General features: G+C 49.3%; 1 protein-coding gene across 1 annotated transcript; it reads left to right on the top strand.

Annotated features, from left to right (window-relative positions):
* Positions 1–862: 862 nt before the first annotated feature.
* On the top strand, positions 863–2,378 carry Foxb2 (forkhead box B2). The gene has a single exon (XM_028874851.2). It carries the CDS (start codon positions 1,031–1,033, stop codon positions 2,315–2,317), a length of 1,287 nt encoding a protein of 428 aa, XP_028730684.1. The 5' UTR covers positions 863–1,030; the 3' UTR covers positions 2,318–2,378.
* The last annotated feature ends 9,609 nt before the right edge of the window (positions 2,379–11,987 follow it).

Below are 11,987 nucleotides of genomic sequence, written 5' to 3'. Positions count from 1 at the left end.
AGACACTGTGCCTTCTTGCCCCCTTCTTCCGCGAAAGACTAGGCTGGGGAGGCGGCGAGTCCCTCAGCCTCGGTCATGTGATAGTCTCGAAGCGCAAGCTGCAGGGGTCTCGGCGTCTCGGGGACCATTACAAAACGCAGCCAGGAGAGCGCGTCGCTGCCACAGCAGCGCTTCTTCTCAAAACCCGCGGGGCAGAGCGGCTGCAGCTGCAGCGCAGACGGCTGTGCCGACCGGGCGAGCCGGGTCCTGGCCTGTCTCCGCCGACGCCCCCTGCAGCCTGAGGCTAGCTCCGGGAGTCCTGAGCACCCTCCCCTCCGTAGAGCCTGCAGGGGCCTCTGCTGCAGACACCACCAAACTTTTTTCCCTCGGAGCCACCACCTAGGGCTCGATGCCTCTTCCATCCTCAGGATCCCCTGAGAAAGAGGGCACGGGCTGCTAGAAGAGTGTTCTCTCTCCCCTCATCCTGCCCCTCCTCTCTCACAAGAACTGAACTCCAGCGCGGACAGACCCAGTACCAGGTCAGCTTCCAAAGCCTTGAAAAGTCGGGTCAGCAGTGGCCTCGGGACAGCTAGCGCGGACGGGGTTTTAAAGAGCCAAAGTCTCCACCGCCCAGTCGGTTTGATCCGAGCTGCCCTTGTAACGAGAAAGGTCAAAGAGGCCAAAAAAGAATCATTCAACCACCTTTCGCTCCGGAGTTCCAGACTAGTCACTCGAGCCGGGAAAGACTCAGAGAAAACCAAGGTAAAGCTGGCGAGCCTCTCTGGCTACTGTGCGGGCCTGTCGGCGACAGTCCAGACCCAAAGTTGTGAGCACCGTCGAGCTGCATTGGCCCGAAAAGCCAATCGTGGGGACTTAGGCAGCTCCCAGAAGGAGGAGGGCCGAACCAAAGGGGTCCTGGGGGTTGAGAGGGCTCGTGATCCGGGTTGCACAGGTGGAGAAAGAGTTCGAGGGGACACTTAGGCCGGGATCCGGCTTCCGAGGGGCGTCGAGGCCCACTGTGGACCAGGAGGAGGTGGAGGAGCTTGGGAAGATGCCACGGCCGGGGAAGAGCTCGTACAGCGACCAAAAGCCGCCCTACTCGTACATCTCACTGACAGCCATGGCCATCCAGCACTCGGCTGAGAAGATGCTGCCTCTGAGCGACATCTATAAGTTCATCATGGAGCGCTTCCCCTACTACCGCGAGCACACGCAGCGCTGGCAGAACAGCCTGCGCCACAACCTCTCCTTCAACGACTGCTTCATCAAAATCCCGCGGCGGCCGGACCAACCCGGTAAGGGCAGCTTCTGGGCTCTGCACCCTGACTGCGGTGACATGTTCGAGAACGGCAGCTTCCTGCGGCGCCGCAAGCGCTTCAAGGTCCTGCGCGCAGACCACGCTCACCTGCACGCGGGAAGCAGCAAGGGCGCGCCCGGTACGGGGCCCGGGGGCCATCTGCACCCCCACCACCCCCACCACCCGCACCACCACCACCACCATCACCACCACGCGGCACACCATCACCACCACCACCACCCGCCCCAGCCGCCGCCGCCGCCGCCGACGCACATGGTGCCCTATTTCCACCAGCAGCCGGCTGCGGCTCCGCAGCCGCCACACCTCCCGTCGCAGCCCGCTCAGCAGCCACCGCCGCAGTCGCAGCCTCCGCAGCCGTCCCATCCCGGCAAGATGCAGGAGGCGGCGGCCGTGGCGGCGGCAGCTGCGGCGGCGGCGGCCGCGGCGGTGGGCAGCGTGGGGCGTCTGTCTCAGTTTCCACCCTACGGGCTGGGCTCGGCCGCCGCCGCCGCCGCCGCCGCCGCTGCGTCCACCACGGGCTTCAAACACCCCTTCGCCATAGAGAACATCATCGGGAGGGACTACAAGGGCGTGCTGCAGGCTGGGGGGTTGCCTTTGGCATCGGTCATGCACCACTTGGGCTACCCGGTGCCAGGCCAGCTCGGCAATGTCGTCGGCTCGGTGTGGCCTCATGTTGGCGTGATGGATTCGGTGGCCGCCGCGGCCGCCGCCGCCGCCGCCGCTGGGGTCCCGGTAGGCCCGGAGTATGGGGCGTTCGGGGTGCCAGTCAAGGCCCTGTGCCACTCGGCAAACCAGAGCCTGCCAGCTGTACCTGTGCCCATCAAGCCCACGCCTGCACTACCACCCGTGACCACGCTGCCGCCGGCGCTGGCAGTCCCCGCGGCGTCCCAACAGCTGCCTGCTCCTTCCACCGTGTGCGCGGCCGCCGCCTCACCCACAGCCCCGCTCTTGGAGGCCACCGCAGCCAGCACGGCTGACAGTAAGGGAGGCTCCCTGCACTCGGTGTTGGTGCACTCCTAGGGGAGGAGACACCTGGCTGGCGAGAGACTGAGTCAACAGCCCCAGATCGAGGGAGCATCCCAACGAGGCAAAGTTGGCTTCGAGCAAAAAAAAAGAAGACATTTTAGAAACTGGTCGACAACTCAACAGTGGATGCTCCACTGGTCTGAATAAATGTAACCTCCTGGTGTCTGTGTTTTTACTATCTTGTAAATCAGATTCATGAATGCCCATTTCCAGGTAAGAGTTTCTATTGTAATTAAAAAAAAAATCGGTAAGTTATGGGGGAGGGAGCAAAAACGGTTAGGGAAAACTCATTTCAGGCAAAGAGGAAGCGGAGATCACCCCTTTCCTGGAGCAGAAGCTGGCGACGGAACCCGGAGCAGAAGCCCAAGAGAGTGCCGGAAATGGAGTTCAGACTACAAGTTTCCGTCTGCGGGTCTCGAGCGTCCGCAGCCGCCTCCCCACTAAGGAGAACTCGTGTTAGGTGGTAAGGAAAAGGATGCATGCGTTTGGTCTCGTTATTTCCTTCGTCAGGAAAAAGGACAAGAAAACGACGCCACGAATAAAGTCGCTTTGACGGGGTGGGGGTGTTTAGTGGGACCTTAGGGAAACGGTTACATTTCTTGGCTGTGACCCGAGGTCGAGGAGGATAGTAGACACAGCTAAAGTAATTAGTTCGCACAAAAGAGAATGGCGGCGGCTTAAAGAGCAAAGCTCCAGATTCCAAAAGTAAAGTTCGGGGAGGTGCCCCCCCACCCTGGAGAGAGACAATAAAGGCGACTTTCCACCTGCGACTCCTCTGTGGATCAATCCGGTGAGAAACGGTTACGGAGCCTGAGAACACAGTTCATTCCCACGACCATTTCCATGTGGACTTTTAAAAAAATAAGTCACTTGTATCACGGATGTTTGCTCATCTATTAGTGCGAGGTTGCCTAGTCACCTCGGGGAGAGGGGCGCGCGTCGGGGAGGAGGGGGTGCCTTTTGGTGGCTGTCCGCTTCCGATCTCCTGGAGCCCAAACGAGGAGGCGTCACCTTCGCTTGCTGCGTGTCTTTTCAGGCGAATTCTTCAGTTACCGTTTGTGAATAAATTCACCCCGTCACTGTTGCCCTTCTTGGGTTTTGAGACCCAGGAGCAGCACTTTACTGGCAACAAACTTAGGGAGGGGTGCTGAGTGGCCCTGGCTCCAGGTCCCCTCTGGCTGTGTGCGCGCCGCTTCGTTCCTGTCTGCCAGTGTTGTATCGGGTGTTCATTAAAACGTCTCTCTGGATATACGCGTGCCGGTGTGAGGCTGTTCTCTTCTTAGCAGATGAGGCCACAGTTGAACATTCGCCCCCAGTCCTTAATTTCTTAACTTCAGAGTTTCAAGAGGCCTGATCAACGGGAGAGCCATCTCTGGGGACAGTGTTCCTTGCCGGTTCTGTGCTCCGTCCACACAGCTGGCTACTTTCTACCCATTTTCATCCCTCTACTTCCCTAACTGAAAATTTCTTTAAGCCCATGTCAGCATTAGTCTGAATTGGCAAAACCCGCAGCAGTAAATTTTTCCTATCATCACCCATCGGCAACCTTTTCTGAGGTTGGCAGGGGCAGGGCAGGGCCCAGATCTAGGGGCCGGCGCCCACAGAGCAGGTGTGGGATTGGATTACTGGTGGCCCAGAACAGCACGGTTGGAAGATGCCACTGCCAGTGTTATCGGTGAACACTAACTAACTAGGTGGATGGGAAGTGCCACCGCCTTCCGGGAGACCTGTTGCTTGCCCAGCCTAGGGAAGAGAGGTCTGCGAGTGGGGTCTGCTAGGTGACTGTTGGCGGCTGGGTGACTGCTGCCTGGGGTGGAGGCAGGAAGTTCTTGGGCCTCGAACAAACCATGGCCAGAACCTCGGGTGCTGGGCAGATGCGGGGACAGAAGGTGAGAGACCCTCTGCATGTTGGATTCCAGAAAGCCATGACTGGGCTCCTGGCCCCCTTCCCGTCTCCCTCTAACCTCCAGCAAAATTCCACTGCAAGCCAGTTTTCTTCTGCCTACCAACCTAAGAAAATCCTCCAACCTTCCATTAAAAGAACGTAAAGAGACAAAAAGGAGAGTTACTTGGCAATGTCGCTGGGGTGTGCTTGGGGTAGACCCTGAAAAGCAAAAGCAAAAACAAATAACACAAAACAAACAAACAAACAAACAAAACCGGTGTTTGTGCCCATACCTCTTTTACAAATCTCATTGCAGTGTGTCACTAAGTTTTGACATATTTTAGGTAGCCGCCCTCAATGCTGGGGCTCAGTTAATTGGAGAGTTTGTCTAGCTTTCCCGTGGATTTTCCACTCTACAGTTTTAGGTGGCAGAAAGAGAAAAGATGATATGGGGGGTCAGAGATTAGGGGAGAATCTGGAGTCTGCCTTCTCTGTCTGTCCACTTTCCAACTAGCCGGTGCCTGAAGCCCCGCTGGGAGCCTAGCTTTGGGGGTCTACAAACATTTGACCCGAAGAAAGAGTCTCTGTCTCTTCAAGAAAGTATTGCCTCTTCCTTCCAGATCAGCCAGAATGGTTCCTGTAATTTTTAGTGGTGCCAATGGTCCCAATTCTGGGTCCCTTGTCTCCGCACCCCAAAAGGAAGCAAACAAGTAGTGGACCACCGCCATTTCCAGGACCCTTCCTGCACCCAGCCCCTGCCGGGTACCCTTTCTACCTAGGTGGAGTAAACTGATTGTTTCATGTTTAGAGAAAAGAGGGAGAGGCAGGAAGGCAAAGTGAAGTGCACGGTGATTGTGTTGAAGTTCTTGTTTCAGAAAGGACCCTGGTGCCCCAAGGAAGCTGTGCACAGTGTGAAGGAAGGATTCGACAAAATAAGTGAAGGGGGAAGCTCTGATCCTAATGGTGGAGGAGGACTGTCCCCAGTTAGATACCTCCTCTGTTTCCAGATCTTCCAACTCAGATGGGATCTGACTGCACTGTGGAGCATATATCCCCAATGAGCAGATGCTGCCAGACCTGGGACCTGGCAGAACACTCCTGACACACCTCTGGGACTCTGGAGTAGGAGGAACCAGCCCCCAGCTTCCTGCTTTACACCAGGAGCAGCTTATTATTATCACATGCCCAAACAGGCCTGCTTAAAAGCTCCTGTGTTTATTTTGGACGTGTTGTTAGGGGTCAGGTCACTAACAAAATACGGAGTTTATATTAAGCTGGTATAAAGATAGTACTTAAATGTGTGTTACTTTGGTAGCTCTCAGTTGAGTATGTGGTCTCTTCTGAGCTCACGGGCAGCTGCCCTCTACATATTAGACAACAGAAAATTAATTTGAGACGTAGTTGAGATGAAAGAAGAAATAATGTTAATTTATAACCTTCTTGGGTTATAGGTGTGATTTAAAAAAAAAAATACTTTCTAATGTAGGCCAGGCACTGGGGACAGGACACTCACTTGTCCTCCTGAGTGCCAAGGTGGTAGAAAAGGCTGCAATTATTCAGCTATGCCTCACTTAACTGAACTAACAGAACCCACAAGAAAGAGGGGTGGGGGAAAGCAGCAAGAGAGGGGAGGTTAGTGTAGCTGTCCTTGTCCTTACAGAGAGGAAGAAAATAACTTGGACCAATCGATTTTACTTTATTCCCCTAAAAAAACAATAAAAATAAAAAATGAAAAAACGGAGGTACAGGCTGAGAGAGAAGGAAGCCCCATTTAGCTGTGGTCTCAAGGAAAGCAGGCCCTCCTGCAAGGGCCCGTTGGCACAGTTGGCATCTGGCACTTAGGAAGTCTGTCAGCCGGGCTGGCTTGTGGTCAATTATCTCCTTAAGTAATCTGGCATTAGTCCAGCCAGGGAGGACAACTAGTTGCATTCCCAGGAATCGGAGCCAGTTAACTGAAAGTGGCACCGCTGAATTCCAAACATCTTTCCACAGGGGGGGGGTTGGAAGGCTCAACACATCTCCTCCTGGGACTCAAAGGTGATGTTTGCCAGCTTGGCACCAGTACAGGAGCCAGAGGAGAGTATGGCAATAGAACTCCCTAGGAGAAGGATCATGGATCATCAAAGCCACAGATTCTCCTTCAATTCCATTCACCTGCCCAAACTGCCAGTCCCAAAGTACACAAAATAATAGGGAGCTTCCACACAAAAGAGTCTTCATTCCCCAGTGGGAGGAAGGATAGTTGGGGGGCATGCTCATCCCTGCCTTGGGTGGTAGCATTTGTGATGGCAAGATTGCTGTGTGTGTTGTTCTGTGCCCTGCACAGGATGCAGGGGCACGGTGGAGTCAGTGTTGAAATGGGAAACTAAAAAACAATTACAAAAACCAGGGATAACTTTTGTCAGGGGTTTAAGGGCAGAGTGGGGATCCAAATGCAGATGGTAAGTCCTTGAATTCTGGAGGACAAAACAATCTTTTCAAGTTCGACGTTCCCATGTTGCTCATTCAAAGTATTTCCATTAATATTATCTTTCCAAGTTCAAGTGCTACCTCATGCCCTTTGGGGGAGATTGAAGGGTTCGGCTTGGGTTTTGAATTCAGTGTTAAACCATTGTTTAAATGGCACAAGTTTGGCGGAACTCCAGATCCACTCTGTCCTAAGCACTTTCCCCTCTAACTATCCCCTGTGTGTTTTAAAGGAAATTGAAGCCACATGTTGCTCTTTCCTCTTTGCATCCAAATGCAGTTTTACTGAATTTTAGCATGGTCCGTGAAATTCAAATTCTGAGTTTAAATCCATAATACGTTCCCATGATCTACACAAGTCACATGATATGCTCACATATCATCATGCAGAAAATAAAGCATGTGAAAACTGAAGTCGTATTTTTACAGAAATATTTTGGTAAACTAAAGAAAGCCATGAAGAAAATGCCATTATCAAGGAGCATTTTATAAAATTATCAAAAAAAAATTCAGAAAATGTAACTTAATAACCCATGAAAATATTTAAATAATATTGCGAAGAAGATATTTTACTTGTGTTTAATTTGATCCAAATAGTTCTTCCCTGCCACAAGTAACAGTCTTTTGTGCACATGGGACACCCAGGCTGTGCTCATGAGTCACAGACCCCATTATGGAGGCATCGTTTTTACCATGCATTAGAATGTGTTTTCCCATCAGAACAGCCAGTCTTGTCAGCACCTTCCCAGGGCAGCATGTTTTTACTGTTGCTGCAGATGGATGTTTAAAAAGGAGGGAGCTGGAGAGAGGAGAGGCAGGCCTGGCTGAGCTGCAGTCAACCCAGAAAGGGCTTATAAATATGAAACACAGAGACGAAAAATGGAAGGAAGGGGAGAAAGGAGGGAGGGAGGGAGGGAGGGAGGGAGGGAGGGAGGAGAAGGAGGGAGGAAGGAAGGATAAGGAAGGGAGGAGGAAAGGAGGGAGAGGGAGGGAAAGAGGAGGGAGGGAGGGAGGGAGGAAGGAGGGAGGGAGGGAGAGGCACACTGTGATTGCTACTAGCAAAGCAAAAACACAATTAAGAATTATTTTCTAACTTACACTTTGGTTTCGTTTCCCCTGTTGAGAAATCACAGACCAACTCTTTAAGGTATGTGACATTTTCTGTGATGCCGCTGACCTGACATGGTCTTGCCATAAAAACATTTTTCTATATCCTTTTCAAATGCTGCTTTAGTTGGACAGTATAGTGCTTATATAATTTTCAGCTTCACTTCCTGCCTAAAAGGACCAGGCCTCGGTGCTCATCCAACATTTATGTGACATTAAACTTACTGCAGTTCATTTTGTAGGATAAAACTAAGTCCCTGCAGGGAAATACTTAATAAGCAACGATGTTCACATACTATGGTATCCAGGATATCATTAGTGATGTTTTATAAAATTTTGTTCCCAATAACAAATGTTTATGAAATCCTATAGAAGGAAAAAGGTCTTCAATATGATCTCAACCATATAATACACATCAAAAAATTAAAGAAGAGAAGAATACACCAAATATGAATAGCTGGTCATTTAGGGCTGATGAAACGCCATCTTATTTTCATTTGTTAAAGATTGGTTAGATTGTCTACTCTCATGATGCTTTAGGTTTAGAATAAGAGGAAGCATAATTAAAAAAAAATCTAGGCTGTATAATAGGTATTTCAACAAAATAGCAATTATGTTGTTTGAGAAAGAGTCCCATTGTGCTGCCCAGCCTTTGCTTGAACTCGTGGTCTTCTTGCCTCGGCTCCCCACGTATTGACATTATAGCAGTGTACCACCACAACCAGGCCAGTGACATTTTAAAATGTAAGTCTGACCTGGTGATGTAGGCCTAGGATCCCAGCTACTTAAGAGTCAGAGGCAAGAGTACAGAACCTTTAAGGCCTGCCTGGGCTACAGATATAGTTCAAGGCCAGCCTAAGTAACTTAGTGAGACCCTGTCTCCAAAACTATCTTCAGTGTGAGGGGAGGGATGAAGAATTAGCTGATGGAAATGTACTTTTTGCTGAAGAGTAGGGGCTGGAGAGATGGCTCAGTGGGTATTTGTATGATTTATATTATTACCAATATTTTATTTTTCTGAGACAACCTCCTGTTATGTGACTCAAGCTGGCCTTAAATACAGTCTTTCTGCCTCAGCCTCGAGTGGAGGATTACGTGATGGCCCATGCCCCACTCCTGGAAAACTATTTTAACTATGCGCATACACCTGGGACCCCACAAATGAGAGTCAAAAGAGGGAAAAGCCCAGCAAGCAGTTCAGGAGCAAAGGCCACCTTGTTTTGAGACATTTCAGCTGAAGCATCATCTTGGGAAGCCCTCAGAGTAGGAGCTAGCCTGCCACAATGTCTCTCATGCCAACGTCTGGTCTCTCCTCAACTAACGTACTTCATCTCCTGGGTTGATAAGAGTCCCAGGAAGGGGCTCATGACAATGCTGTTCCTTCTGGAGAGCCTGTCTTTAGATAGGAGAATTGGGCCCTTCCCTGTTCTCCATGGAGCAAAGGCAATAGATAGGAGGGCTCAAGACCGTGCAGACCTAGGTTCTTCAGTTCAACGCACTGGAGAGGCTAAAATGCTGCCCTGTGAGCTTCCTGTTCTGAGCTCAAGTAATTTAATTGTCTGGACTAGATTTGTTCATGACAATGAGATCTAGGGTGAACTCCAGCAAAGCCTCTCTGTCTCTCTGTCTCTGTCTGTCTGTCTTCTCTTTCTCTTCTTATACACACACACACACACACACACACACACACACACACACACACACACACACCAAACAAACAAACAAACAAACAAACAAACAAATGAAAAACAGAGAATTGAAATTTTTCTATCCGGAATACTGTTTTGCCCCTGTCTCCACCTCTTTTCTCACTGAAGACACACTCAAAGTCAGTGAAGGGTAGCCTGCGCAGAAAACTTCAAATGGGACAAAAGCTACTGTGTGGTTCATGCTCTGATGCCAGGGAAGGAGGAGGGTCATGGGAAGCCAGGAAGTTAAAGAGATTTTGAGGATTCACGGTTAGCTAAGACATACTTTATTGACTCCAAACCTGGGCACATGCTGGCACACACAGGCATGTAGCACACCGCTGCCTGGTGGTAGGTACACAGGCCTATGGACAGACTCACTGGCAGGCTGCTGAAGTCAAAGGCAAATGCCCTTGACTCAAGACCATATTTATACAGAATCACACAAAAGTGGCTCTCTGACAAAATAGTTATACAACAGATTCCATGACTATTTTCTGGGGCCCTGGATATCCATTACCAGCCATTTTATGTTGACTCATAGTTCCCCACATACACACATAGTGTCCAGGGCCAGCCATTTTTTAGCTGACTCCTATGAGATACCCATACCATTGCCACTTAGCATAATCATAAATTGGCACTTGTGACCTTCTGTTGTTCCTTATAGATGCTCAGTGAAGATGCATTCATTCCTTAGCTAAGTGGCTGCCACTGGGACATGTTTAGTTTTTAGAACTAACATAACATTAAAAAAAATCAAATCAGGGATCTCGTTCAGAACAACCACCTAACAGCACACCTGGTTCTCCAGAATGACTAATTTTGTAGAACCTGAGATGAATCCTCAAATATCTGGACCAAGTTTGTACAACCTGATTAGTCCATTAAAAACAAACAAACACAATAAAGCATCCCTGAGAGAGTTCTTTTCTTAAGATTTATTTTTTGTATCTTAAATTCTGTGTGTATGTCTGCATGTGAGTTTAAGTGCCCACAGAAGCCAGAGGAGTTGGATCCCCCACAAGCTGGAGTTATAGATGGTCGTGAGCTGCCTGATGTGGTTGCTGGGAATTGAACTCACATCCTCTGGAAGAGCAGTAACATGTCTTAACTGCTGAGACATCTCTCCAGCCTTCTGACAAAATTCTTAGCAAGTTGATTTAGGATAAACAATAGCCACATTTAGCCTTGTCAGCAACCTGCAAATAAATCTACCACACACACAAAAAAAAAAACCCTTCATTTGATGTTCAAAATTACATGGTAGGGAGAATTCAGTTTTTCCAATATTTAGGAATTGTCTTAGTTGTTATTTCTATTGCTGTGGTAAAACACCATGACCAAAGGCAACTTGGGAAGGAAAGGGTTTGTATCTGTTTAGGATTTATAGTTTATTATGGAGGGAAGTCAGAGCAGGCACTCAAGGCAGGAACTAAAGCAGAAGCCATGGAAGAATGCTGGATACTGGCTTGCTCCCTATGGCTTGCTCAGTCTACTTTCACATGTTACCTAATACTACTTGCTCAGGCCTGGCACTGTGATCAGTAGGCTGGACCCTCCTCTCTCAATCCTTAATCAAGAAAATCTTCCACAGACTTGCCCATTGTAGTGGTTTAAAAGAAAATGGCCCCCAGAGGGAGCCACACTATTAGGAGGTGTGGCCTTGTTGGAGGAAGTGTATCACTGTGGGGGGCAGGTTTGGAAGTTTCTTTCTCTCAAGCTTCCCTCAGTGTGACAGGCAGTTGACTTCCTGTTGCCTGCAAGCTGTAGCACTCTCAACTCCAGCACCATGTCTGCCTGCATGCTGCCATGCTCCCCTTCATGATCGTAATGGACTGAACCTCTGAAACTGTGAGTTACCCTCAATTAAGTGTTTTCCTTTATAAGAGTTGCCATGGTCATGGTGTCCCTTCACAGCAATAGGAAACCTAACTAAGACAGAAGTTAGTACCAGGGATTGTGGTATAGCTGTGACAGGCCTGACCATGTGTTTGTTTGAAGGAATCTGGACTTTGGTACTTTGGGTTATGAAAGCACTGGAATGCTTTAAGCACTGCTTAATGGGCCACACTAGTAGGTGGGTGAAAGACAGTGGTACCAAGAGTGCTTTGAACTGTCTGGGGGTCACTCAAGAGGTTTCAGAGAAGAATTTTAGTGTGTTGCTCAGAGATCGTTCTTGTGATATTTTGGTGAAGGAAGTGGCTGCATTTTGTCCTTGTCCAAAGAGTCTACCTGAGGTTAAAGTGAAAAGTTTTATATTTAATTAATTAATTAATTCCGTTGACAGAAGAAATCTCAAAACAGCCTAGTATAGACTCTGTCATGTGGATATTAGTGGTAACTCTAATGAAGATATACAATGAAAAGGAGCAAGCTGAGCAAGGAAAAATATTTGAGAAAAGAGCACCATAAAGCAGAATGGAGCTAAATTCATTGTTCAAGGAGATAAGCAGATTACGAAATGGAATAAAGGAAAAGATGACCTAGGGGCAAGATCCCACCCAGCTAAGTTTCC

This window comes from Peromyscus leucopus, chromosome 1, assembly GCF_004664715.2.
Source record: "Peromyscus leucopus breed LL Stock chromosome 1, UCI_PerLeu_2.1, whole genome shotgun sequence".
NCBI lineage: Eukaryota > Metazoa > Chordata > Mammalia > Rodentia > Cricetidae > Peromyscus > Peromyscus leucopus.
Note: the sequence above shows the minus strand (reverse complement) of the source record. Positions and strands in the feature narration are given on the sequence as shown.

What these genes read in the sequence shown, in the direction of transcription:
- Foxb2 (XM_028874851.2), top strand. Translation starts at nt 1,031, where the DNA reads ATGCCACGGCCGGGGAAGAGCTCGTACAGCGACCAAAAGCCGCCCTAC.